The sequence below is a fragment of the Fonsecaea monophora genome (genome assembly GCF_001642475.1).
Source record: "Fonsecaea monophora strain CBS 269.37 chromosome Unknown Scaff175, whole genome shotgun sequence".
Lineage (NCBI taxonomy): Eukaryota > Fungi > Ascomycota > Eurotiomycetes > Chaetothyriales > Herpotrichiellaceae > Fonsecaea > Fonsecaea monophora.
Window position 1 is genome coordinate 18,470 of NW_019174106.1, and position 27,371 is coordinate 45,840.

The 27,371-nt window shown below is 54.1% G+C and overlaps 10 protein-coding genes across 10 annotated transcripts; 4 read left to right on the forward strand and 6 right to left on the reverse strand.

The window, feature by feature from the left end:
• Positions 1-475: 475 nt before the first annotated feature.
• Positions 476-2,350, forward strand: AYO21_11675 (hypothetical protein; the record flags this gene model as incomplete). Its single annotated transcript, XM_022661559.1, has 1 exon — positions 476-2,350. One exon carries the CDS (start codon positions 476-478, stop codon positions 2,348-2,350), a length of 1,875 nt encoding a protein of 624 aa, XP_022506128.1.
• A 133-nt stretch (positions 2,351-2,483) lies between these two features.
• Positions 2,484-4,377, reverse strand: AYO21_11676 (hypothetical protein; the record flags this gene model as incomplete). Its single annotated transcript, XM_022661560.1, has 2 exons — positions 2,484-2,619; positions 2,684-4,377. The coding sequence occupies 2 exons, from the start codon at positions 4,375-4,377 to the stop codon at positions 2,484-2,486; spliced, it is 1,830 nt and encodes a 609-aa protein (XP_022506129.1).
• Positions 4,378-5,573: 1,196 nt separating this feature from the next.
• Positions 5,574-7,965, reverse strand: AYO21_11677 (hypothetical protein; the record flags this gene model as incomplete). Its single annotated transcript, XM_022661561.1, has 4 exons — positions 5,574-6,592; positions 6,649-6,682; positions 6,742-7,752; positions 7,822-7,965. The coding sequence occupies 4 exons, from the start codon at positions 7,963-7,965 to the stop codon at positions 5,574-5,576; spliced, it is 2,208 nt and encodes a 735-aa protein (XP_022506130.1).
• A 1,046-nt stretch (positions 7,966-9,011) lies between these two features.
• Positions 9,012-12,603, forward strand: AYO21_11678 (hypothetical protein; the record flags this gene model as incomplete). Its single annotated transcript, XM_022661562.1, has 4 exons — positions 9,012-10,137; positions 10,181-10,400; positions 10,465-11,336; positions 11,447-12,603. 4 exons carry the CDS (start codon positions 9,012-9,014, stop codon positions 12,601-12,603), a joined length of 3,375 nt encoding a protein of 1,124 aa, XP_022506131.1.
• Positions 12,604-13,271: 668 nt separating this feature from the next.
• On the forward strand, positions 13,272-15,131 carry AYO21_11679 (hypothetical protein; the record flags this gene model as incomplete). The annotated part of the gene is made up of 3 exons (XM_022661563.1): positions 13,272-14,032; positions 14,114-14,204; positions 14,286-15,131. 3 exons carry the CDS (start codon positions 13,272-13,274, stop codon positions 15,129-15,131), a joined length of 1,698 nt encoding a protein of 565 aa, XP_022506132.1.
• A 527-nt stretch (positions 15,132-15,658) lies between these two features.
• AYO21_11680 (hypothetical protein) lies at positions 15,659-16,361 on the reverse strand (the record flags this gene model as incomplete). The annotated part of the gene is made up of 2 exons (XM_022661564.1): positions 15,659-16,298; positions 16,354-16,361. The coding sequence occupies 2 exons, from the start codon at positions 16,359-16,361 to the stop codon at positions 15,659-15,661; spliced, it is 648 nt and encodes a 215-aa protein (XP_022506133.1).
• A 733-nt stretch (positions 16,362-17,094) lies between these two features.
• AYO21_11681 (hypothetical protein) lies at positions 17,095-18,543 on the reverse strand (the record flags this gene model as incomplete). Its single annotated transcript, XM_022661565.1, has 2 exons — positions 17,095-18,391; positions 18,455-18,543. The coding sequence occupies 2 exons, from the start codon at positions 18,541-18,543 to the stop codon at positions 17,095-17,097; spliced, it is 1,386 nt and encodes a 461-aa protein (XP_022506134.1).
• A 706-nt stretch (positions 18,544-19,249) lies between these two features.
• On the forward strand, positions 19,250-20,309 carry AYO21_11682 (hypothetical protein; the record flags this gene model as incomplete). Its single annotated transcript, XM_022661566.1, has 3 exons — positions 19,250-19,502; positions 19,577-19,806; positions 19,875-20,309. The coding sequence occupies 3 exons, from the start codon at positions 19,250-19,252 to the stop codon at positions 20,307-20,309; spliced, it is 918 nt and encodes a 305-aa protein (XP_022506135.1).
• Positions 20,310-21,060: 751 nt separating this feature from the next.
• Positions 21,061-23,472, reverse strand: AYO21_11683 (hypothetical protein; the record flags this gene model as incomplete). The annotated part of the gene is made up of 1 exon (XM_022661567.1): positions 21,061-23,472. The coding sequence occupies one exon, from the start codon at positions 23,470-23,472 to the stop codon at positions 21,061-21,063; it is 2,412 nt and encodes an 803-aa protein (XP_022506136.1).
• Positions 23,473-24,926: 1,454 nt separating this feature from the next.
• On the reverse strand, positions 24,927-26,879 carry AYO21_11684 (hypothetical protein; the record flags this gene model as incomplete). The annotated part of the gene is made up of 3 exons (XM_022661568.1): positions 24,927-26,129; positions 26,192-26,629; positions 26,682-26,879. 3 exons carry the CDS (start codon positions 26,877-26,879, stop codon positions 24,927-24,929), a joined length of 1,839 nt encoding a protein of 612 aa, XP_022506137.1.
• Positions 26,880-27,371: the final 492 nt, after the last annotated feature.

The following is a 27,371-nucleotide window of genomic DNA, read 5'->3' on the forward strand; positions in this document are numbered from 1 at the left end:
GCAGGCGACAGCCTTCTGAGCAGCCAACACTGGATATTGGAGGGTTCAAATGCAAAACTTTCCGCATCCAGCTAGTGTTGCAACAACCACCCACGATTAATCGTAAACTTGACTCCATTTATTTGCGGCGGTATCGAGACGACTCTGGCCTCTGTCCGAAGGGGTTTCCTTCCAGCGAGACCCAGATTCCAGATCAACCTGATCTGGTCCAATGTCGCCCGAACCATCAACTCGACCCGGAGCTTGCGAACGTTGTCACCGTCGAAAAGCAAGATGTGACAAGACCCGCCCAGCCTGCTCCTCATGCATCAAGGCCAACAAAGCATGTATTTACACCGCCAAGGAGGGTACCATTCGTCGACAAGACCTGGAACGAGTACAGCAGCGAGTGCGTCAGCTCGAAGCGAGGAACAAAGATCTTGTCAATCAGCTTAGCCGAAGCCAGAACCAACCATCTCCAGAGAATCCTCCACCAATGTCGGTGGACTCTGCGTTGAATACTTCGGGCAGCAGCGGTGAAGTGGTCAACCAGGTGTCATATCTGTCTTTGAGTGCAGGAGGTGACCGTCAATTCCTAGGCTCAACCAGTGGCCTGTTGCTCGCCAACCTCTTACAGAAGAATCTACAGACATCCTTTCCACTTATCGCCAACTCCGAGGTACGTGCTCATGAGCAAAGGCCAGCGCTCGGTAAAGGGGCCGCCCCTGCGGCCCATGCCTCCAGTCGGCCACCTCAAGATGTTGCACGAGGACTCTTGATCGCATACTGCAACCATGATCATATTTGCTATCCTTTTCTCGATCCCAAAACACTACATGCCGCGCTGGAGGCCATCTACAGCGAGGAGTCCTACTCAGTCTACCATCCTGTAGAATCCTTCTTCATCGACATGATCCTCGCCATCGGTACGGCTCAGGTCTACAAATTCGACTGGCTCAATTTGCCCGACGCAGAAACGCACTATAATCGCGCCATCACCCATCTTCCAGTTGTCCTTGGCGCTGGTGGGATTTTGTCACTTCAGGCGACCTTGCTCATTGCTCAATATCGGATGGGAAGCTCACTGTATGATACGTCGGCGAGTCTATGGCATCTCGTCGGAGTTGCCGCACGAATGTGTTTTGAACTGGGACTACACAAAAAGTCAACCTATGTCTTGCCGCAAAGTGGGAATGTCCCCGCGGAACAGGTTCAGAGAGAAAAGATGGAGATGATGCGGCGATGCTTTTGGTGTGTGGTCGCCATGGACCGCATCGTCAGTTTCACCCTGGGAAGGCCTCTTGCTGTTCAGCTGGACGACGTTGATGCCGAACTGCCGCAGCTTGACGCGACCGATGCTACAGAGACGGCCAACGGTGCCTTCTCTGACGACTCTATAGAGGCACCACTGAGTGATCAACGTCTTGCTCTCTTCAATCACATTGTACGCTACCGCCTCATTTGTGGGAAGATTTTAATCTCTCTCCATAGGGATACGCGGCCTGTCGGCACCACGATTGATTACTTCAAGATTCGAGAGGAGTTGTCTCACGAATTGAGGACGTGGCACCGCGAAACAAGCGCTTTGCCCTTCCTAGCTCTGGATGCAATACTTGATCCGCCCAATACCTCAAGCTTTCGATCACGCGAATGGTACGACCTGCTCTATCACAACGGAATCTTGATGTTGTTTCGTCCATCACCTACCCTCTCGGACGCATCCAGCAATAGCGTGACCCTCCAGCACATTTTTGAATCTTCGCAGGCCGCTATCAATCTTTATGCCGAGCTTCATCGATCGCGCAAAATCAATTACTCATGGGTCACTCTACATGCGGTGTTCATGGCTGGTATTTCGTATATTTATGCACTTCGGTGTCACGTCCAAAACACCTGGCGTCAGCCTTCTCCGACCAATTATCCCCGCGCAAAGCTTCACTCCAGTCCGACCATTCAGAAAGTCGTCAATGACACCCGCGCTTGTTCCAATGTCCTTGTTGCAGTCTCCGAGCGTTGGAGCACAGCCCGGAGTTGTTCGCGCGTTTTCGACCGCTTGAGCGACGCTGTCCTCGCGGACATTATAGAGACACAGACTCGCAAGCCTGCGACCCCCATCGTTGAGCCCATTCACCAGCAACGAATGGAGAATGTACCCATACTGGGTTCGGCAATATCAATGGACCTCCCCACACCAGACAACGATCAAACATGGGCCGCGAGTTTCAGCCACATGGCAGTCGACAGCACGCTGCAGGATTGCTTTGATGACCTGCAAAGTTGGTGTAATGACCAGTACGGTGGCGATGCCATTGCCCAGCTCTCGCAAAATTGGCTGTTTGGCATCCAAGATCCTAGCAGCGCAGCCTTTTAGAAGCAAGCAACCGCATTCGCTGCTTTGGGTAGCACATCCATTTGAGAAGCTGTAATGACTCCTTGAAGCAGAAGACAAATATAACTTTGGCCAGTATTTCGATCTATCGAGTGTGTTGCGATAGGCTGTGACTTCAAATCCAGCCTCTCTGGAGGAAGCGTATGGGAATCTCGGCAGATCTGCTTCTGAGATATTCAGCAATGCCCTTTCCGAGCCCATCAATTCGGTCCGACGACGCGATCCCACCATTCAAGTTGTCGAGAACTCGGCTATCAATTCAATTAGTACAACCAGAAGAAGTGCTGAGCAGAAAAAAAGGACGGAAGGACTCACAAATGAACTGCATTTATCCCGGGAAATTCAACCCGCTCCACCCGTCGATCGGGATTCCCTTTCTGCCAGTCGTCACCGAACAATTCCTTCAAGCGTGAAACGGTCAAGTAGGTTTTAAGCCAAGGGTATTCATCATCGTGGCGGACAAAAAAGCCAATGTTGGAATTGTCGGCCTTGTCGCCAGATCGCGCATGAACAATGCTTCCTAAAGGTGCCTTTTCAGTTGGTCCCAGAGATTGAAGATCGATAGGATCTTCCGTGTCAGAAGAGGGACGCATCACTGGGTACTCGACCGTCTTTTGCGGTGGATCAACCTTGATGTGCCGCCCAGTGCTGAGGACAACACGATGATGGATGATGCAAAGTGGCATGACTGCGGGAAAGATCTCCATAAATGGTCTGGGGTCCATGGTTCGAAAGTCCAGGTTCATGTGGTAACCAGGATAACTTTGCATGCGAAGGGCATAGATTGGAATCTTGAATGATGGAGCCTCGATATCGACCTTGTTCCTTGCTTGAGCAAACACTCGCAGTTGCACGGTGCCTCCCTGTTGCGACCGCGGATTGTCCACTTGGGAGCCGTACTGCTCCACGCTGAATCGACTGAACTTGTTTCCCTTCAAAATGTGGTCCAACTGTTGACGCATCATGGCCACTTTGGCTTCCACGTCCAATCCGTTGATGTAAAAGGTCGCTTCAGCCTGGTATCCTCCTGGAGCAGCGACCATGACCTTTGTCGTGGAGGGCGGCGGTAGGCCTTTGACCCCATGGATCATAACCCGATCTTTTTGGCCCGCTTGAGCCTCTACCTGGACCTGCGACAGATCTGCGACGACGTCCGGGTTCAGATATAGGTGTCCTTGGAGCTCGTACAGCAACTGCGCTTTGACTGTCTCGGGCGTGACGTGGCCACCTCCTTGAGTGGACTTGGTGATGATACACCCGCCAGTCGAGTCGATTTCGGCGACGGGGAATGTTAGGTCGACTAACTCTGGTAGGAAGTCTTTGAAGCCCGAGAAGTTGGCTCCCACAACATAAGGTCCACATTCGATGAGGTGCGCCGCGAGTAAGGAGCCTGCTAACTCGGTGTACTGGTCCTCGCGCCAGCCGAAATACCAGGCGGCGGCTCCCATGACGGGGGAAGCATCGGTACATCGCCCACAGATGACAATGTTCGCTCCAGCTTCTAGGGCTTTGACAATACCACGACAGCCGATGTAGGCGTTGGCGCAGATAGGATCCAGGGACCATTCGTCAAGGAGCCGATCCTGGTGATCGAGATGGGGGAAATGCAAAGAACGCCTCTTGCTGGGATCAGTGACCAAGTCCGAGACATCGTCGCCCAAAACTGCGGCGACCACCGTATCCTTGTATCCTCTTTCCACACAGAGCGCTTGGACCTTGCGGAACAGACTCATTGTGTTCAAGGCGCCTGCATTCGTGGCCACTTTGATATCCTGCTCCATGATCTGGTCGAGGCATTCTTCCAGCTGAAGGTAGAAGCCGTTCTCGTAGCTGAGGTCAGGGTCGACCTCTCGTCTTGTGATGGCGTTCCAGGCGATGTTCATCTCAGACAGCCAGTCCCCGGTGATTACATCGACGCCGCCCGACTCAACCATGCGCTTCATAGCATGCGGATGGTCGCCCGTGGCGCCTGAGACATTGCCAATACGAATCGGTGGTTTGCTCAGCATCCTGGGTGTAGAGCTCGACTAGGTTTCGTCCTTTGTGTTTCCTTGAGATTGCAAAGAATGACTGATCTCTTTAAAGACCCGGTCTCTGTGAAGAAAATTTCACCGATGAGGAGTGATGGTAAAGAGTGACCTGGGAATTTTGCGGGAATATGAGCTGGCCCCCTTCCTTCACATGGACTCCTGAGCCGCAGCCGCCGCCGCCGCCGCGGCGACGCGTCGTAATAATAATGTGCCACACAAGAACAGGATCCGTCCGGTCGGTCAGGGTTTGAAAGGAAATCCAGAGTTGCCGACTTTGGCGGGAGCCCGCCTTTCCAGCCGACATCGTCCGGCGACAATCCTGTACCCCATGTTCTCTCGCCTCTGACCGCTTGAACCCTATCCTGACTAGTCGCCCTTTCGCTCGCTATTCGTCTTTGACAGTTGCATGGAGAGGCGGTTTCAAGCGATTCGAAAAACAACAGGGCGTGGGAGGGACCGGTGTGGAGCCAACACGGGTCAGGTTTCGGGGTGGCTGGCCGAAGGGGCGGAGTCGAGGCCGAAAACGGGGGATCAGAAGAGGCCCCGGACATCAGAGACTATTAGAGACCTCATCAAGGTGGCGAGAGAGCGGGGGAGGGTCTGTTCGGCGGGGATATAGATTTTTCCTCTGAATAGTAGGGGGTTTCCCCGTATGTGAGAAGTGGTTGTAGAGGAAGAAGGAGAGGCTGGTATGTACCACTACCGAGTACTGTTTGTATGTAAGCGATTGGACGCCCCCCTAGATCAGACAGGACTCCACGAGAAGAGGGAATGATAGACATATCAATCGAGCTATTAAGCAGTCAAGTAGTCAAGCAGTCAAGGCATGCAGGCGTTGATATGTGGTATATACCTTGTTGAACAGCGGCGTCGGTACTCGGTACCTCGTACATTAACATACTCAATACTCATCCACAAGGCTGAGCGAGGCTGAGCGAGGCTGGACAAGGCTGCGTTTCGACATACGAGAAAGAATATCCCCCTCCGCTGGGTCAAAAGACTACGACGACCTTGGTTTCCAATCCACTGACAAGACCCTATTGATTATTGGTATTTGGGCAAGACGGGAATGAAGGGGAATTGGTTGTATTTTCGATAGCCCTACACTAGAAAAAGCGGAGGATATCATGAAGATGTGGAAGGACAAGAGGAATTAAAAAAAAAGACAAATAATATCATGCTGCCGCCATGCCGACCACTGCGCCATTCGTAGCCTGATCCCCCGCGTCGTCTGCGTCCTTTAGTGACACACGACTGATGTCCTTGGAATCCACCATCTCGGTTGTCTCCAGTGTGGCTCGTTGAGGCTGCTCGACCATGAACCCGCTGAAGAACTTGTCCATGCTGTCGTAGTCGTCCATGGCGCCGACCCAGCTGACGTACTGGTCGGGTCGTAGGATGACAGCACAGCCGCGGGCGCGGTCGACTCCGTAGTGGGTGTAGGCATCGCCGTAGCCCTCGTGGTAGCTGACGTCGTCGACGTGGATCTTCCAGTAGTCCCAGCCGTCGCGGTCATCCCAGGGGCGGAACGCCGCTGGGAAGTCAAAGATGGTCACATCCTTCCTTTTGGACGAGTGTACCGAGAGTACCTCAATCACCGAGTCGTACCGGCTTCCAGGGGGTGTGAAGCGCTTCAGGAACGACGTCGCGGAACCCAGCTTCTCGCCTAGCGCATCGAGTCGTGCCTTTTGGCCCGGATTCCCGACGATGTCCCCTGCAAACACCACCAGGCGCCACGTGCCATTGCTTTTCAGCAGTTCCTGAAAGTGCCATGGCCGCGCGTCCGCCTGGTTGAGCACCTTAAACGACGGCATGCGCATGCCCACCTGGACACCGGCTGCCAGGTCCTGGGTACTGATGACACGCAACGTCTGCTCGCCCAGCACCTCTGTGCCATCGCCTTGCTCGGTGCTGTCGCCGGACTTGGCCACGATAATGCTCGCGCCGTAGTCAACGGCCACGCCGCTAGCGAAGAGGTTTCCCTTTTCAAACGCGTTCTTGAACTCCTCCATCGAGATGCCTTCTTCGTCCAGCACGTCCTTGGCTGGACGGCCCGAGAAGAGTCGGGAGAAGCGATGGTCGAAGTCGATCAGGTCCTTCGCTATCCTCCGCCGCTCCGACTGGTATGTCTTGAGGATGGTTCGGTTGCTGGTGCCCTTGACAACACTGGCGACTTTCCATCCGAGATTGAACGCTGAGGCAAGTTGATCAGTCGAGACATTTCACCAAAAGGAATAGAGTCATGCTTACCATCTTGCATACTGACGTTCATGCCTTGGCCGGCCTATGAATGCAGTTAGTTTCAGAGCCACAATACTGGTGGTGGTTTCGGCGCAGGAGTACCTTTGGACTGTGAGTGTGGACGGCGTCGCCCGCTAAAAAGACCCTTTCCTTCAAGCTGAAGCTGTCACCAACACGTTGTCCAATTTGATATGCCGTCCACCAGTCGCAGTATCGGTAGTCAATCTTGTAAGGTTTCATTATCCTCTGTGCACTGGCGAGAATCGTGTCTGGGCTGATTTTGCTCCGATCCGCCCTCTTGCCACCTCCTGCATTCTCCATAGTCGTCAGTTGGATGTAGAGTCTGACCAGCTTGTTCTCTCGTGGGATCACCATCACACTCCCACTGTTCTCACTGTGAATGGCACACCGCATCCGGATGTCGGGGAAGTCGGTGATGGGGATAATGTCGAGCACTCCCCAGATATAGTCGGTGGACTCGCCCTGCAGTTTGAAGCCGAGCTGGTTTCGGACCCAGCTGTGTGCGCCGTCCGCACCGAGCATGTATTTGGCTTTGATCGTCTCCTCTCGGCCCTCCTTCTCCCGTAGCGCCTTTGATCTCTCTAGCAGCTCTTGGGTGTCGTCCGGCGACAAGTTGCTGCGAAACAGCCCATCTTGTAGGCTGGAACCGTTCACACTGGTCGCGGCCTGTTTGGGGGTTGCTTCTAGCTCGCTGAGATGTCGAAGCTTGACGGTGATCGGGTATGCATCGTTGTCTTCGGCGAGACTCTCGTCAAACTCAAATGACACCGGCATGACGCCATGCTCGACCTGAATACCCTGCTCCCAACCCGGCACATTTTGAAGTGTTCTCTTGCTATGTTCGGAAATGGAGTCAAGGAAGAATCGTTCAATGCGGCCCTGGTGGAGGACGACTTGCTGGAAGCGTGAGATGTTTGGGATAGTATCCGGGATACGATCGGAGCGGTGGATGACCCCGGTCTTTGGGTCGGGGTTCCAGAGGCAGATTTCGAGCATGTGGTTTGACTCTATCCAAGCGCGATGTGCGAAATCGAAGCTGTCAAAGATCTCGAGTGTCCGGCATTGAAGTCCATCTGCTTGACCGTTGAAAATCTACCTTTTTGGTTGGTATTCTTGATCAAGTAGAAGTAAATGGTTTGAACCAGCATGTTATTCACCCACCTTGGTCCCTCTTTTGTCCACTATCCTCGTCCGGATTCCACACCGACTCATCCAGTTGGCCATCATCAGGCCTGCTGGGCCTGCCCCGATGATGAGGACATCGACCTCAGACTGGGGACCTGACGCTGTCGATCCTTGTGCCATAGCGGTGGAGTTTCGGCGTGAGTTCAAAGAGCACACAATAAAGAATCAATTATGACCTTCACAGGTCTGCTCGTCGAAAGCGTATGGCCTGTAGGATGGATCTGAGACATGATATGCGTCAGGAAGGTCTTAAGCATATATATGTTCCACGACGACAGTGTAACCAGTCTTGACCAGCCATGTAAGAGCCCTCGTGGATCTCGATGTCCAATGAGAACGACTTGTGGGGTAACGAACTCTCGGTTGCGGCACCGGATCAGGGGGGAAATGCTAGGCAGCAAATCCGGGGTTTCAAGGCCGCAGGATATGATGGCATTTGTTTGTGGGTGGCCCTTCCCTTTGATTACAGAGGTTGGTCATGTTTGGGGTGATGACTAGATCGTGTGATCGGATACTGTACAATCTGAAGGAGGAATTCACTGCCTGCGCTTCAAGGCGGGAGGTTTGTTCGCACTCGCGGGTGTCATAGACAACACTGCCAACACTAGTATGTAAGGTCATCGGGAATTGTAATGGGGTATTGTGGGGTGTTGTTGTTGCTGATTCGCGCTATGTGTGACGCTGGAAAGAAACATCATCATGAAGCTGATTTGGTCCTGGTGGTTCTTGTGTCCAAGATGACGTTCTTTCAGGGGATTTTGTTGGCGGTCAGGCGGTCTAACTTTTCTCCGAGCCTTTGCTTGTCCCGAGTACATGTTGTTCACCGTTGGTAGAGAAGCCACCAGTGCCACCTCAGCTGCATTGAAGGCTCTCTGCATTGTGTTGCCAGACCATGCCGCTCACTTCTCTCTACACCGCATGCCGGTGGACAAGGATGCCGGCACTAGGCTGTAATTGTGCTTCGCTAGCGACCTGGAGAACAGCAGGCAATCATTGGTGGACGACCCAACACAACTTACGAGTACGCACCATGAGGCTGAGCGTCAATGATGCCTGCGCTGAACTTCACTTCGAATCGTTCTGTCATCATTGAGCGCGATATTTATTCAGATCCTCGTGCTGACCGAGCCGACCTCCACCCTGTCTGACTGCCCCCAGATGTCGATATGAACCCTGATGTGCGACCCCCTCGGCCCCGTAGCCGCGATGACTTCGAGATCGCCATCATCTGTGCCTTGGTTCTGGAGCGGAATGCTGTGGAGGCGCTTCTAGAAGAAGAATATGAGACCGATGGCTTTTCGTACGGCAAGGCTGCCGGAGATTTGAATGCCTACACCACCGGACGGCTGGGGAATCAACATGTGGTGCTGACCTATATGCCAAGTATGGGTATCGCCAGTTCAGCGGCAGTAGCCGCAAACCTTTGCACCAGCTTTAGAGGAATCAGGCTTGCCATCACAGCTGGTATTTGTGGCGGCGCCCCAAAAGCTCCTGATGGTACCGAGATCCTGTTAGGCGATGTCATCGTCAGCATGTCGGTGATTCAGATCGATTTTGGCAGGCAATACCCAAACACATTCGTCAGGAAGAAAGAGATCGACGATACTCTGGGGCGGGCGAATCCAGAAATTCGAGCATATATCGGGAAGACTTCAGGCCATCTAGTCCAAGAGAGGCTTCGGGAGAAGATTGCCATCTTCTCCGCCCACATCTCCGCCACAAAGGGGTTTTCGGGATTCGTCTATCCTGGACCAGAAAATGACAGACTCTATCCTGCTGACTATCGACACAAGCACCGAACACAAAACTGCAGTACTTGTGGCCATTGTGTGGAACCAGACGACGGTGTGTGCGAGGCTGCCCTCCAGAGTTCTTGTACGGCTTTGGGTTGTGAGAGTGACCTTGTTGACGGCCGTACACGTCTTCAACGAGCCCTAGGCGTATCGCCGGGTAGGCGACAAATGACACCTGCAGCTATCCAAGATGCCAGGAAACCGGCCATTCATGCAGGTCGCATAGCGAGCAGCAACACCGTCATGAAGAGTGGTATGCACCGAGATCGTGTTGTGGCTGAGGAGAAGGTTCTTGGGTTTGAGATGGAGAGTGCAGGTAGTTGGGAATACGTCCCTACAATTGCCATCAAAGGTGTGTGTGACTATGCTGATAGCCACAAAAACAAACAATGGCAAGCCTACGCGGCTGCTACAGCAGCCGCTTGCACCAAGGCAATGCTGGAGGAATGGAGAAGCGTGCAAAGCCCGCCTCGGGATCCAGACGAACAGACACACCGAGGTGAGTTCTGTTACAACTTTACAGAAGATGCTGATCTCTCTAGGGTCCGTCTTAATCACACATCCCATGCACTGGACCATCACTCGCTCTCCCAACACATTGTTTGTCGGACGAAATGATGTGATCCAAGAGTTGGATACCATCGTGCGCGAGGCTATCAAGAATCCTGAGCCGAAGACTCAATGCAGGATTGTCATTTCTGCTATGGGTGGCCAGGGTAAGAGCGAGATCTGCTTGCAACTGGCCCAGCGCGTCCGTACACTGTAAGTGCACTTGTTATTTGCAGCATCCCTACGGTCCACTAAGTGTCTCACTCCCTACGGCCAGATTTTGGGGAATCTTTTGGGTCGACGTCAGCACCAAGTCTTTAGCGGAGAACGGTTTCTTGGACATCGCGAAGCGTGTAAACCCTTCCGCACAGACATGGGAGCACGGGCGGCAAGGGTTGGCCAACGTTCAGCAACCATGGATCTTGGTGCTGGACAATGCTGACGACCCGGTCATCGACTACTCCGAGTATTTCCCACCTGGGCCGTCAGGCGTAGTGGTGCTAACGTCGCGCAATCACGAGTTCCAGCAATATGCGACTGCCCGGCACATTGATCTAGAAGGCCTTCCTGTTGCTGATGCCCGAGAACTCTTGTTAAAAGCGGCACGCTTGCAGGGGGATGGACGACCGAATCTGACAGCCGATGCAAACAAGGTGGCCGAGCTGCTTCATTTGCACCCTCTCGCGCTTATTCAAGCCGGAACATATGTCGCACGTGGCCACTGCACCCTCGCCGAATACCCTGAAGTGTACGCACGTCAAAGGAAAAAACTACTCACCTTCCGTCCCATGCAGGCTCGGTCTCGGTACTGCGACGTCTACACAGCCTTCGAGGCCTCGATCGAAACCCTTCGTTCAATCTCGGAGGTTTCAGCCCACGACGCGCTCGAACTGCTGCCCATGCTGGCAGTATGTGGGCCGAATCCTATCCCCATTGAGCTATTTCGAGTTGGCTGGAAGGCTGCACACTTCATCTCCAAAAATGCATGTAACCGAAGTGACCAGCGCCGATCGCTGACAAAGTGGCATGTCTCTCGTTTTCCATTATTGATGCAAGTTGGTGGAGAAGACTGGGATCCCTTTCGCCTCATGGAAGCCTTGCAGATGCTGAAAGCATTCGGCCTTGTCTCGGTCGAGGAGTCTGACGAAGGTGACAGGAGCGTTTCCATGCACCCCCTAGTTCATGCCTGGGCGCGAGATCGCCAGGATGACCAGCAACGGCACGCATCCTGCTAAAGATGAGTTCTCTCATCGCCGTAGTCTCCGTTGACAACAACCTCTGGACCATGAGAGCGCGGCGGCTGCAAGCCCATCTCCAGGCTGTCATATTGTGGCCCATGCAGTCCATATTTGGTGGGGACCCGGCCTCATTGATGGTAGAGGTCTTGTTGCGGATTGGGATGATGTTAGTTGTTTTGGGAGATCATAAACATCCCGCTTTGATGGTAGAGAGGTTGTTCACACACTTGAATCTAGACCCTTCGAAGGTGAATGAGCAGTGGGTGGACATATACGAACTCAAGGCGGCGAACTTGATCTCGTCTGGTGGATTTGACGAGGCAATAGCACTCCTGACGCAGGTGGTGGAGATGAAGACGGGCACACTTGCTAAGGAGGATCCTAGTCGACTAGATTCAATGTACGCGCTTGCGTCGGCATATAAAGGTGACGTGCGAGTTATGGAAGCATTGACATTGCTGGAACAGGTGGTCGAGATAGAGCTCCACACCCGCCCGGAGACAGATCCTAGCCGACTGGCTTCGATGCATACGCTGGCGACAGTGTACTATGGTGCAGGACGAGCTCAAGAAGCATTGTCCTTGCTAGAAAAGGTGGTCGAGATTAGCAGTCGCTCAATAGTGGCGGGTCATCCAGCTCGACTGTATCCGATGCATGCGCTGGCGACATTGTACCTGCTCGACCGACAACCCGATAAAGCAATCCCCTTGTTAGAACATGTGGTCGAGACATGGAGGCGCACACTCACCGACGAACATCCAGCTCGACTGGCCTCGATGCATGAGCTAGGAAGTGCGTACCGAGAGCGCGGACAACTCAACGAAGCAGTGGCGTTATTAGAAGATGTCGTCAGCACTTACAAGCGCACGCTCGCGCCGGAAGATCCATTTCGACTGGATTCGATGGCTGAGCTAGGGCACGCATACATGACTAACGGACAATTCAACGAGGCCTTGGTATTGTTGGACCAGGTGGTCGACGTCAGGCGCCGAACACTCGCCGAGGAGAATCCACGACGACTCATTTCCGAGATGATGCTGGTCCTTGTCCTCAGGAAACTCAACCGGCGAAGCGACGCTCTGCAGCTATTCAAGCATGTTGTTCGGATCGGAAGAACGGTGCTGGACGAAGGTGACTTATCTGTGAAGATCGACGAGCTTCTGAAGCACTACATGTAAAATGCAGAAAACGACCTCGAGAGGCTTCAAAGCAGCGCAGGCCCGTTATTGTGGTTGAGTAGGCACTTCCGTGACATCTAAACTGGAACATAAGCTGATATCAACAAAGAGCAGGTATTCATGCGATTGTATTCGATGGGCCGAGTTCAGCCGGAACAAGACAGTGCGACTGTGGCACTGTCATAATTGACGACCACGCGATCGAACGCTGTAAGGCTCATGTGTTCTTCCCCCGGCTGGTGCCAAAGGGTGTCGATGGGTATGAGCGAGGTACCTGGGTATGTCGTCCAGATGCGTCCATGTCGAGGCTGGGGTAGTTCTATCTATACAGAGATATGTAGCCAATAGAAATCCTCGTGAATAAACAGAGCAGCAGTTTCTGGGGACCCCGTGACCCCGCACCAGAAGATGGCGTGGGTCTTGGCGCCAAATCCTGGCTCTTTTGCTTCCGCCCCTCCGCTCCTCCGCCACCCTTCCTACTACCTATTCTAGTCTTCGTTTGAGCATTCGCAAAAGACCTATAGAGCACGACTTTGAAGCTGTGCAGGTGATGATTTACATGGGCATCTAAGAATGTATCTGACTGGCAATTGTCAAGCAACCCTCCCAGCTACCAGAAGCCACAACCGACACCTCACGCACTCGATCACAAAAGCTACCGGAGAAACATGCCTGGACAATGGGTTCTAGATGACTCTCAGAGTCTGTACTATCTCGAGCACGACGATGTACCGGAGAAGGCCCCTACCGAACAACTCCCGCGGCGCGTTTCGCGACCGGGAGATACACCCTTTCGTCGTCCGAGTCAAGAATACCACATACCTATGCGACACCAACATGTAGCACCTGGATGGGATTCAACTATAACGGACGCGGCCAAGACACGCTCTTCGTTCAAGCGTCCGCGATTGTCTTCCGAGAGCGATGTCCTACAACATCCCTTTGCATCTAGGGCAGGCCAGGATTCTCCGTTAGCGGATTGGGATCTGGATAACCTGACAACAAGCAATGATGTCTTCTCGACGCCAGCGTCTACAACGACAGTCACTACGACTAGTGCAACTCTACCTGGTGTTTTCGGGCCCACACCGCTGCCTGCCCTGGAAATATCAAGACGTGACCGCTCCCGCCATCGCCAGAGGACAAGCACCGCTAACAGACTTCAACATCGGCACCGCACCGAACGCACCCCCACCGCGAATCATCGCGACGAGTGCGATAGATCCCAGAAGGAAGCGCAACAGGCCATCATGCGGGCCCTTGCGCGCCTGGATCGAGCCACGCTGTTCGACCACACTTTCACGCATCCACTGTCCAGCCTGAGCCTGGCCATGGGCTTCAACACCAGCCTGCCCAAGTCGCAGTTCGACACGTACATTATGGCGCTAAGACAGTTGCTTCGTGGTTCCTCCGATCGGTGTTTCCTCAGGTGAGATCGTATGCCCAGGACACAATGAATCAAAAGCACCACCCGGTCTTTCTCGGCAAGGCATGCTAACGGAATCGACAGCAACGAACTGCAGCGCGCAATCACTGCTGAAGGCGTGCTGTGGGTGGTTCGCGAGGCGTGGCCCGCCGCAGAGGGGTACTGGAATTTGACGGTATGTGTTTCCCAGGAAAACAACAACAGTGCTGGACGGGATATGTCCGTTTGCTGACAATCGGAATTCAAACAAACACAGGCCACCTTCCGAGGCTTCCTCCACGCCGAGCTCTGGCGCAATTTCCCCTGCCAGCGTTCATACAACCAACTCCCCCCCGCATACCGTCCGACACGGGCTCAGCTGTCGGTTCCTCACTCGCCCATGATTGACTGGATGCCGTGGCCCGATGTGCGGGACATGGCGATCATGTACCAGGACCAGATCGACGTGGACGCGCTGTTCCGGATGGCCATCCACAATGTGGTCGCGCACCGGAAACGGCGTGGTCGGCGGAAAAAGCCGTCCTTGCGCACCACTCCTTATCCTTCGTCGCTCTGTCGAAAAATCGACGACCACGATGACGACTCCTCCAAAACCCCTCTCCTTCATACTCCGTCTTCTCCTCTTGATCCACCTCCTCCACATCTTTCTCCTCCTTCCAACCAACTCCGATCCGAACACCAAACGCAAGAGGCGACCACCACGACCACCAACGACGACGACGACGACCATGACGACGACGTGCACGACAAAACTTCGTTCCGGGTATGGGACCTGGTATGTCTGGAGAAGGCGCACGGGACGAACCCCCTTGCCGAGCCAGGCCTGGAGAAGAAACCGGTGCCGCGGTCACCGGGCTTGCGCGCCCTCCTGCGCGCCTACGACCTCGAGTACGACGAGTTCGACACGCAGAAGCTCGACGACGGCTTCTTCGAGGCGTACCCGTGCCTGTACGCCGACACGGCCGCCTCGGCCTGGAAGGTCCAGCGGTTCCCCAACATGCCCGTCGAGGACGTTGGGGGCCCTATCCCACTCAGTCGGGACGCGGTGTTTCGCCTCAAAGCGCGGATTGAGTCTATGATTGGCGCGGAGATTCTTATATGATTTTGACGTGATATCTAGGTACCCAGATACTGGGGACCTACTTGGCTGGCTTGCTATCGACCTAGCCAGCTGAATTGGTCGATAATGTATGATGAAGACCGGTACTTGGGTACCAGGACATACGATATGGTCATTTGTATACGGGCTATTGATATGGAACGACAGATGTCATCCCTTGGTAGGCCTCTATTTATTACGAACGGCCTCCCTGGTCTTGGTAAATCCTCTGGTTGGGACATGCAAAATCAGGCAGAGTATACACGGTGTATAAACGGTGTATTATATTATATCATGGTAGTTCTTTTATGAGAAATATGAAACGAACCTAGAATAATCTCTGTCTTCGATCCCCCCCTTTTTTGGCGAGTTGGGCTTATTGTATTGTACAGACGTAGATGATAGTACATGATAGTCATATACATGATCCTCGAACCACTTTGTGGGAAATAATAATATAGCAATCAGGGTCCCCCTATCCTATATCCGAAAATTTTGAAGTTAGCAAATCACCCTCAACCCAAAATACATCAATCCCCCGCACAAAACTCCCGCAGCCACGTCCTGGCGGGGACATCGACGGTGCCGTGGAACAGCTCCGAGGGCAGCTCAAAGGGTTCTTCTTGCTGCTGTGACTCTGTCGTCCCTGGAGACGGGCGCTTGTACGGGTGCTGGTGCCGGGAAAGGATCGGCGAGGACGCGCTGGTGTGCACGGTGAAAGGGCTGGATTCGTCGGCGCCGCCGAAAAATCGCGTGACTTCCGAGGGGTCGAGGTGGTCGAGCTCAAAGATGCGGCCTTGCTCTCGGCGAGGAAGGTCTGGTGTTGTCCCAACCACGGGGGGGTCGTTGCTGTAGAGTTCGGGAGGCACGTCGATATTTTCGGAACTCGAGTCGGCGAACGCGGGGAGATTCGTCTGCTTCTGCTCTGGAAAGGCAAGCAGGGTTGAGGGGCTGAGGAGGTCATCGTGGGCGGTGTCGCTTTGCTGGGTTGCGGGTACTGATGTCGTACTGGCGCTGGTCTGGGTCTGGGCCTGGGTCTGGCTGGTATCGTCGAGAGAGATGGGCTCGTGTCTCGACCCGGATCGTTCCTCATGTGTCGGTCTCTTCGAAGAGGGAGTGCGTGGTACGGGCGGCTTCGCATGAGACGAGATATGGCGCAGGAGAGTATCCCTTTTTTAGGGCAGAGAAGACACAAGAGTCAGCTCTTTTCTTGCAAGTTCCACACCATCCCATATCACGGAGCGCACCGACTCCCGGATTCTGCTACACGCTACCAAAAAACCAAAAAAAAAAAAAAAAAAAAAAAAGAAAGGACCGTAACGACTCTTTCTTACTTACTGTCTTGTAAACGACCTCAAACACAACGGACATGTGAACGGTCGATCGGGGTAGTGGCTCCTCTTGTGCCGGGTCAAGTGCTCGTTCCTCTTAAAGGGCTTTGAGCAGATTTGACAGCGGTAGACTGCCATCTCAATCTAATCTCCTCTATCTAATCTGGTCTGGTCTGATTTTTATCTGAGAGACTTGTGTCTTTATGGCTATCGAGCGATAGACAGATGTGGTTTCGTATAATGGATATTGGATAGTGGACGAGGACTACTTGAGGCAGGAGGGTGGCAGTAGCAGTCGCGGGTACTCATGGCACTGTATGTATCGACAGGGGTGTTTTAATTTGAATTGAATGCCTTGCTAGTGGTGGTCGTTAAAGAAGTGCGGGGGGAGATCAAATGCGGGATGCTGGACTTGCCTGGCTGCGGATTGGCTCTTGGGCGAAGCGAGGCGGCGAGGCGGGAATCGTCGGATGCGTTCAGATAAGGAGCATTTCCGAGTCCCAAGTTCTAATTTTACGAACTAATTCTCTCCATCTAGTTCCTAGGAGGTACTCCGCAAACGGCGTGCTGAATCCGAAGATCGGCGACCGAGGCTCGTACAGAGACTTGCTAACCAACCTTTGCTTCGTACGTCTTCACAGCTTCCACCTCGTCCCTCCTGGTCGCAAATTGCTGACCGCGGCCTCCAGCCTGACCCAGAACACGGCAATGGTGGCAGTCGCTAACAATACCCCCACCAATATGGTGGTGTTCTGATACGGCGCGGGCCCTTTTTCGTGAGTTGCGCCCCGAATAAGTGCACCGGCGACAGGGGTGCCGATCATGGTGGCCAGTCCTCGCACCATGTAGAGAAAGCCATTCACCGAGGCGAAATGTTGGACTCCAAAAAGCTCGACGAGAGAGGTGGGGAAGAGTGAGACGTATGCAGACGCGAAAACGCCGTAGAGCACCGTGAAGGAGATGAACAAGTTGCGGCTGTCGGATTGGCTCGAGGAGAGAGACGAGGGAATCCACAGACCCAGAGCAGCAATCGCCGAAATGGCCGTCGTCAGAAACAATGCGTTGAGCCGGCCGATCCTGTCTGCGGCGTGTCCGATGATGATCTTTCCCACCGCGTTGGCAGCGTTGGACAAGGCGATGAAGTTCGACGCCGTGGCGGACGAGTAGCCCAGTGTTCTCGCGTACGAGGCAAAGAAAAACACCGGCGTGTAGTACGCCGCAGATTGTAGTGCAGCACCCAACCCTTGCGCGAGAAACGTGCGTGACCGAGCAATGCGATAGTCCACCAAAGGGATCCTGAACAGTCCAACGATACCTGACGAACGTCGAGCTTCTGCTCTGAACCGTTGCGCTGCCGCAGCGTCCCACCGCATGACAGGAGCGGCGGCACTGACGAGGACAAAGGCAACGGCCGCCGATATTCGTAGAGAGTTGCGGAAGCCCGTTCTGACAATCAAGCCGTGCAAGACGGGAGCCCAGACGACGCCTCCAATGCCAGTCCCCGAGAGGATGATACCCATGGCGAGGCCGCGACGGGCGGTGAACCAGGTCGGAGCCACCGTCACGGCGGGCATATACGTCAGACAGGTCCCTATGCCGCAGAGAAAGCCCTGCGTGAGCTGAACCTCCCACATGCGTCGACTGAACGAGGCCAAAAGCAATGCGAGAGAAAACACCACCCCTCCGGCGCCGATGACGAACTGCGGAGGGAATTGCTTGGTCCAGGCTGTCGCGTAGGGGGCACCAATTGTCATGAGGGAAATGGCGAGTGTGCCGATCAGGTCAATCATGGCAGGGGACGAGCCGTAGAATGGAGATGAAGGGTCGTGAGAGAGCCCTTGGTAGACATCTTGGTAGACGCCAAAGGAGAAGCCGATGCCGCACACCGTGAAAATGAGTGTAGTAGAGGCGACGACTATCAGAACATGTTGTCTGGGTTAAGAAGATCAGCTCTGACTCTCCCATGAATTGGATTCTGAACAATGGACGACCTACAGCTTTGAAGGCTGAACTGGTTGCGGCTCCGGTTGTAGAGGAGGAGGATTCTGGAGTTCTATTCCAACCTCGAGATTCGGGCTGGTCATTGTGCTGCTCTCAAATATGGCTCTGTGGAAATCTTGTTGGAAGAACTGGTGAAGAGGAGAGGATGGACTTGAAATATGTTTGGCTCCATACTGGGGTAGGGCGCCCACTTATACGATTGTCTCCAACTACTCGTTAAGCCAAAATAGGGGGACCACCTACATGTCTTTCATAGGGCGTAACCAGGTTAGTCTAAAGCCTTGACAGCCTCATATTGCTCGTCAACTTTAGATAAGGAGCAAACACCACACTGATGTACGTCGTATGGCCAAGGTATGACGAGGCTGGACTGGCGAGGCTGCGGTGCCAAGGAGGCTTTTCCCTTTCCGCAGGGACGTAATGAGTGACTCTCCCGCGTCTCTATCAATATCAGCTTCAACCGCCCTTTTGTTTCCGGCGGCGAGTCTGAAGCACCTCGCTCGCTCTATAGAATTCTTACAACGGCCGCCATAAAACCTCACCGGAGCGCAGAATTCTCCGACGCCCATGTCCAACATGTGACAAGTCGGACATCCCTTGGCCCGCCCGCCATGCCCGCCAATGCACCCAACCTCACGCCACCAACACACCACTTTTTTCTAATGCATACTTGTAATGCAAGCAACTGCCTTTTGCGAGATTCTATAAAACCAACCTGGGCCGACCTCTGTTAGACATGACGATGGTATCGAAACCTTGTTGAAAGGATACATTTGCCAACACTACAACATGACTGCTCGCATTGCCATCGTTGGAGCCGGAGAGGTCGGCGCTGCTACAGCGTTTGCCCTCCTCCGAGGCTCTCTCTACAGCGAGCTGCTGCTGGTCGACGTGAAGCCGGAAAAGCGAGACGGTCAGGTACGTGACCTGTCGGACGCGTGCTACGCCGAGGACAGCACCACACGAGTTCGAGCGGGGACTCTCAAGGAGGCGGGCGAATGTGACATTGTGGTCGTCACTGCCGGGTCGAAGAGGTCGAGAGGTATGTTGCCCCTGTTTCGGTTATGGCTGTGGAGCGGAACAAAGATTGACTGACGGACTTTGTGCGCAAACCAGGCGAGACGTCGCTTCAGCGGATAGAGAGAAACACGGCCATTCTCGAGAGGATCATCGACTCGTTAAGACCGATCCGCTCCGACCTCATCCTCCTCGTCGTGTCGCACCCCGTGGACGTGCTCACGACGCTGGCCCTGAAACTGTCGGGCCTCCCACCATCGCAAGTGATAGGCTCAGGAACCTTTGTAGACACGGTTCGACTTCGGCGAATGCTGGCCGATAAGTTCGAGGTCCGTCCCTCTTCCCTTCGTTTCGTCCTCTCACGACAAGTTCTAACCCACTCTGACTGAACATACAGATTGCACCTGGTCCGATCAACGCCTACGTTCTCGGCGAGCACGGCGACTCGCAATTCGTGGCGTGGTCGCACGCCTCGATCGACGGGGTGCCCATCGCCGAAGCACTTCCCCCTCAGGCCTTTGACAGGGAGGAACTCGCCGACGAATGCAAGCGCGAGGGTCAACGCATCGTCGACACAAAGGGCGTCATCGCCTTTGGCATCGCCTCGGTCGTCTCCAGCCTGTGCTCGTCCATCATCTTTGACCGCCGCGACGTCCGCGCCGTCAGCCACTTTCAGCCCGACCTGGGCTGCTGCGTGAGCTTGCCCGTCGTCCTGGGGAGGCACGGCGTCGTCAAGCCGCTCCCGCTGGTCCTGTCCGCAGAGGAGAAGGCCAAGTTGGCCGAGTCCGGCAAGATCGTGCGGGAGGCGACCCAGAAGTTATTGGCTCCGTAATCTCAAGGAGAAAAGGGATCTGTCACGAGAAAAGAAACGGCGTTGAGAAAGTATTTTGTTGGACCGGTTCGGGTGGTTCAGGTCTGAGAGGGTTGAGTTTATGTTTGTGGGATTGTGGGAGTAGGAGTGGGAGTGATCTGGCCATTTGGGCCCCCTAAAGAATTGTATTCGCGGAGGGGGAGAGACAAAGAGGATCATGACTTACCTGCTTACGTGTACAAGTACGTCTACTTCTACGTCTGCTTGTTGGGTCTACAAAAAGGGTAAAAGGGCACGCGGTGATGGGTGACCAAAAGGGATGGGTTGAATAGGTTGGAAGTTCAAGCGATAAAGTACAAATCTAACACTGACTCTGACTCTGACAAAACGGCCTTTTCTCTCTCACTCTCCTCTCCCTCCCTTATTACTTACACACTTCTGCATTTACTTCAGCGACGAAATTAAGATAAAACATTTTCTTTATTTTTGTCGTCCAATCTCAGACAGCACATTCAGTTTCTCTTCTACCCGCTCCTTCAACCACATTTCGGATCCGTCATTGAATTTGATCGAACTCTTTCTTTTTTACTTTTCAGAAGCCCTTCCTCTTCCTTTTACTACAACGACAAAGTCCTGAGGAGGGCAAACATGCAAGTACATGGTATGATTACACACAAGTAGGTCATAAAAACCCAAGTCCCAAGACAAAGGCGCATCAAAAGAGATCAACAATACCCAGATTTACAATCCCTATTTCTCCCCCTCCGTGAAATCACGCACTCACACCATTCGTTTTTGCCTCTCCCGCCGCCGCGGCGGCCTTTTCACTCGCAATGACGTGCTTCTTGACCTCGAGGAAACTGTCCGGGCTGACGGAGACGGAACTGATGCCACACCTCACGAGAAAAGCGGCGAACTCGGGGTGGTTGCTGGGGGCCTGGCCGCAGAGGCCGATCTTGCGGCCCGCGCGGCGGGCGACGGCGATGACGCGCTCAATCATCCACTTGACGGCGGCGTCCTGCTCGTCGAACAGGTCGGCCAGCTCGGCCGAGTCGCGGTCCACGCCCAGCGTGAGCTGCGTCAGGTCGTTGGACCCGATCGAGAAGCCGTCAAACTGGCGCGTAAACTCCTCGGCCAGGATCACATTCGACGGTATCTCGCACATGACGTACACTTGCAGGCCGTTCTCGCCGCGCCGCAGCCCGTTGGCCGCCATGACCTCCATCACCTTGGCCGCTTCGTTGACCGTCCGACAAAAGGGGATCATGACAACTGCGTTCGTGAAGCCCATGTCCTCGCGGAGTCGCTTGATCGCTCTGCATTCCAGCGCGAAGCCTTCACGGTACCGAGGTGAATAGTACCGCGACGCTCCGCGGAACCCCAGCATCGGGTTCTCCTCCTTGGGCTCAAAGTCCTTGCCGCCGATCAGGTTGGCGTACTCGTTGGTCTTGAAGTCGCTCATCCGGATGATGGCTGGCTTGGGGTACACGGCCGCGCACAAGCAGGCAAGTCCACGCGAGAGCTTGTCGACAAAGTAGTCCGGCTTGTCCTTGTACCCGGCTGTTAACCTAGTAATTTCTGCCTGGGCCTTTTCATCCTTCAACTTGTCGAAATGGACCAGTGCCATTGGGTGGACTGAAATGCTGCTAACGACAAACTCCATCCGTGCCAGTCCGATCCCGTCGGCGGGCAGACGCCACCAGCGATAGGCCGAGGCGGGATTGGCAAGATTGAGCATGACACTGGTCCGTGTAGCTGGCAGGCCCGTCACGTCGACCTCCGTGGTGGTGATGTCGGAGATGCCCTCGTAGACAAACGCGGTGTCCCCCTCGGCACAGGACACGGTAACATCTTGTCCCGTGTGCAGGATGTATGTGGCATTCCCCGTACCGACGACGGCAGGAACACCCAGTTCACGACTGACAATTGCTGCGTGCGACGTTCGTCCGCCGTGGTCGGTGATGATGGCTGCGGCTCGTTTCATGATGGGCACCCAGTCCGGATCAGTCGTTTCTGTCACCAAAATCGACCCGTCGACAAATTTGCCGATATCTTTGGCGCTCTCGATGAGACACAGACGGCCTGACACGGCAGCCTCGCCGACAGAGAGACCGGTAGATAAAACCCGGCCCTTTTTGCCAATCTTGTAGGTTTTGAACACCCCGGCTTCACGACGTGCTTGCACAGTCTCTGGCCGCGCCTGTACAATGAACATCTCTCCCGTGATGCCGTCCTTGGCCCACTCTATGTCCATGGGGCATTTATAGTGGTTCTCGATAATGCACGCCCAGCGTGCCAGGTTCAGGATTTCCGCGTCGTTGAGCACGAAACTGTTCCTCTCTGCCTTTGAGGTGGGCACATTGCGAGTTGGCATATGCTCATTTCCATAGACCATCTTCATGGCCTTTTCGCCCCGTTTCTTCTCAATAATCGGGACCAGGTCGGGATTGGTGAGGAGTGGTTTGAAGACTTGGTACTCGTCGGGATTGACGGTGCCCTGGACGACATTCTCGCCGAGACCCCAGGCTGCGTTGATAAGCACAACCTTGTTAAAGCCGCTTTCGGTGTCGAGAGTGAACATGACGCCAGAGCCAGCAGCATCCGAGCGGACCATGCGCTGCACGCCGATAGAGAGAGCGACTTTTAGGTGATCGAAATGGGCAGTCTGACGGTAACTGATAGCCCGGTCTGTGAAGAGCGAAGCGTAGCAACGTCGACAGGCGTTGAGCAGCGCAGTTTGACCCGAGATGTTCAGAAACGTTTCTTGCTGACCCGCAAAACTGGCGTCGGGCAAGTCTTCGGCCGTGGCACTGGAACGCACAGCAACGGACAGATTCTTGATGCCTGCCTGCGTCGAAAGCTCCTGGTAGGCTTTTGTGATGGCGGTCGACACATCGGCCGGCCAGTCACCACGCAGAAACAGATTCCGCACGGCCTGACCAGTCTCCGCGAGAGTTGTTTTGCCAGATTGCCACTCCCCAATCAGCTTGGTCATCTTCCCTCTGATATCGTTCGCGTCGACATAACGCCAATATGCGTCGGCGGTCGTTGCAAAGCCAGGCGGGACCACAATGCCCTCTGCTTTGAGGCCACCGATCATCTCGCCCAAGGAGGCATTCTTGCCCCCGACGGACGCGACATCTCCTCGGACCACATTCTCAAAGTTGCGTACCAAGACCGGCATGATCTATTTTCTGTATGCTCCTTTTTCAGATGAGGAAGACTGTTTGGTTGATGGTATTTTTGACGTATATCTAAGGTAAAAGATATTTAGAGATGCATGCTCTACAAGTATTATCGATGGAACTCACTCGCCGGGAGCGTGTAGCACTGACACACCATTAAATGAGACTTGTCCAGAGGTCAAGTAAGGTCATGAGATGTGTTTCGGCGCCGGGGACATGTACCTAACCTGTTACCGTGTACCGAAGTACAATTACAAGTGCTTGTACAAGCACTGCCATGCTCGGAGGGTCGAATGCTGGCCCCAGAGTCTTGTGTGTTGGTGCACCTTTGTCCGCGCGCGTGCACGCACTCCTCTCGAGACTATTCGAACCAATCTTGACAAAGCCGCCGCCCGCCATCTTGCGGAGGGGACGGTACCTGGGGTCCCGAAACAGGTGACAATGGATCAAGTCCATCATGAGAGGTCAGAATGATCTTGGTATGACATTCCCGAGCATATCCGTGCAAATAAATTGGCAGCGAGGTTTTGCTGCAAGAATCACCTGATTGACGAAGCCTTTTTTTTTCTGCCAGGGCCGGCTTCGTTCTTATAACGTAATTAGTTTAACGGGAGAAGATGCTGTGGATTTGTAGTCGATAGGGAAATGGCCAGAGGACGGAGAGGGCGCGTGGTGTCTGCGGTGCGAAGTGAGAAATGACAAGTGAGAATTTACAGAGTATTGAGTAGAAGTAGATGGATTCGAGGTCACACCAAGGCCCACCCAGAACACGCACACTGTACCTCGTACAACATAACACATATTTGTGACCTACATAGTGCAGTTCCCAGGTCTCCTTCTGTATACTTTGTACTTGTTCATGCACTTAACTTGTAAATTGGTGTGGTCTTGATCCTTTCTCTTGGTCTGTTTTGGAGTCTGTTTCTGCGCTCTGAGAGACCACCTCATTCTCCTTACTTGTACAACCTCATATCTCCCTCCGAAGCCTAGCCTCTTCATTCCCTCCTCTCAAGCTATACACGCACAACGGTTCGAGAATACCTTCAAGAGCAAGACTTGAGCACGGTAGCTTCCCCCACAGATGGCCGGCTGCGCCCCAGCAAACACTTCATTCAGCGTAAGAGCAGCCGAAAATGATGTGCCCTGGGCTGGACTCTTGTAAGCGGAGGAGGACATCAACAAGTATAAGCAGGCACATATTGCAATACTCAGAGTTGGCATCTAGGAGGTGCGTTGTCATAATCATCCATACAGTCTGATCTTGTTGCCTCGACTATCACAGTGATGAGTGTAAAGAGTAAAAGTCATCGATTCATAGCCAGCCCATCCAACGCCCGTGTGAGGCTTTCGTCAAAGCCATATTTGAACCTTTCCTTTTTTCATCAATATCTGAACAGAACCTGACATCTTCCGCCACTTCTGGTATGATCACATCATCAATAACCCACTAAATTTAGGCCGCTTCTTCCACGTGCCGCAGCACAGGGTAAAGCTGTTCTTCCTCGGATTGTTCTTTGTGTTCCTCTGTGCCAGTCATGTCGGCGTCGTGATGCTCGGTCAAGTCCTTGCGCGCAACATCCTTGTCCGCGCCTTGGCCGTCCTCATAGTCGCCGCTCTGGAGCTTCTTCTTGATGAACTCGCGCATCCATTCAATCAGACGCATGTTTTGCACCCACATCTCGGTCTGATCAGGACTATCTTTGGACTCGCCACTCTTGGGCGTCTCGGACCCTTCAACACTCGCGAGGGCAGGATCAATAACACTATCCTGTGGCGAGACTTTTGTCTTGCTGTTGGAGGGATCTTTGTTGGCAGAAGAAGCTGGAGGAGTGACGGAGCCGTCGCTTCCAATATCCATTTCGTCCTTGACCATGCCAGGGGCAGCACGTTGAAGTCGGCCACCATCCCAGCGACGACGGTCATCACTCTCGTAGAGACCACTGAGTGTCGCGGCATTAGCAGCCGCGTACGCCATATCACTCGCACTAGCGGGCAGGGTCGGGTACATGGCACTGCTGGTTGGTGCGGCATGGCCTGGTAGGGGGCTTTGGCCGGACGTGTAGCTCTGTGCTGAAGATGGAGGAGTAAGACCTGGTGTGCTGGCATCCGTGGCGCTCGCAATGCTATCTTGGTGACCGTGCTGGAGCAACGAGGTGGCGCTGGCGGGAGCGGCAGCTGATGGGAGATGGGACGAGGTCGGAGGGCTGTTGCTCGACCGGGCGTACGTCACATACCCAGAACCAGCTGGAGCGACACCTGCTGTGAGATGAGCATCGTTTTCGTAGATGGTGGCTTGCATTTGCTCGAGGATTTGGTCGATAGAAGTCAAGTCCTCCCTCGTCTTCGCGTTACCCATTGGCGGCAAGCTGTAGGCCTGGATAGGATCCTCTTGTCCATAGCCACCACCAACGGACACCGGTTGATAAGCGGGAGTCGGGATCGCGGCGGGGATAATTTGTGGCAGCTGAAGACCTTGGAGCTCAAATAGACGGCGGCTGACATTGTGGAAATTGATCGGGTCGACCTCTCTGCGCTTAACCTGGCCAAAGAAGTGATCAAGAGCATCATAGCCGCGCTTGCGGGCTTCGTAGTCGTAGGTGGTTGCAGGTGCAGTGCTATAGTATGTCACTGGGCCATAGCCTGGGTGTTGTCCGGCCTGCGGTTTCGGTGTTAGAACCCTCGCCACAAAGCGCCCGAATTTCCAAGAGGCATGCTTACCTGGACTTGAGGGTGAGGCTGGTAATACTGATTGGGGTGATGCTGGCCAGTGTAGTCTTGCGGACCCGGCATGGCAGGGGCATAGTAGTTTGGAGGCACTTGTCCCGTCAGACCACGACCATAGTATGAGGCGCCGTAATGCCCACCTTGTCCCAGGCCATTTTGGTTTTGACGCTGCCCACCGCCGGGCTCCATGTTGGGAGAGCGCATGATGACGCTGTCGTCGGCATGGGTCTTGACATGTTTCTTGAGATCCTGGGGACGTTTGAAGGCCTTGCCGCAGAACTCGCACTTGTGAGGTTTCAAGGGCACATGGACGCGAATGTGGGAGGTGATGTGATCGCGTTTGACCGTGGTGGTACGGCACTGACCCCAGGCGCAGGTCAAGTTGAGATTGTTGGTTGACTTGCGACCAACATGGCGTTCGCAGACGTGCTCCTAGAGTCACAGTTAGGGCGCGTCATCAGTTAGGAAGAGGAGAGAGGCTCACGTAGAGCAATTCAGCTGAAGGGCAGCGCTCGCCGCATCCTTGCCACTGGCACTGCAGGTTTTCACCGGCAGCGTTGACACTGGGCGCAGGCTGATTTGAGGCCAACGGTGGTTGCTGGAGTTGACCTTGTTGCTGAACCACCTCCTGAGGAGCAGTAGGATTGGGAGTGGGCGTGTTGGTCTCCCCCAGGTCAGCCATTGTTTCCTTGGCTCGAAAGCAGCGCCAAGAGCGATGTCGATACTTGGCGGCGGAATAGAACAGCTACCAACTTGGAACGCGAGGCTGCGAGTCCGTGTCCGCGATGCGAGTTGCGATCACGCGAACAGGAATCACGCCAAGATGGTGACGAGGGTGATGGAAAAGTGAAAGTTGAGGATGAAGAAAAAGGGTGAAGGAGAACCAAATTTTCGGGTAGGAGAAAAGATGGTTGGAAGGTTTTTTTTGCTGGCCTGAGTAGTTTCGCCGGGCGCGCGGGAGACTGAACTACTATTAAGTATATCGGTCCCTCTGACTCGGACACGGCAGTTAAGGTGACGACGATAAGGATGGTAAATTTGCACAAGTCGTCTGAGAAGCAAGAGGAAGAGAGAAAGGCTCGGAGAGGAGCAGGTTTAATTTACGGAAAGAGAAGAGGACTACGACTAGTATTTTGCTTCCCGGGGGGGGGGTTTGATTCTTTTGGGAGAGGGA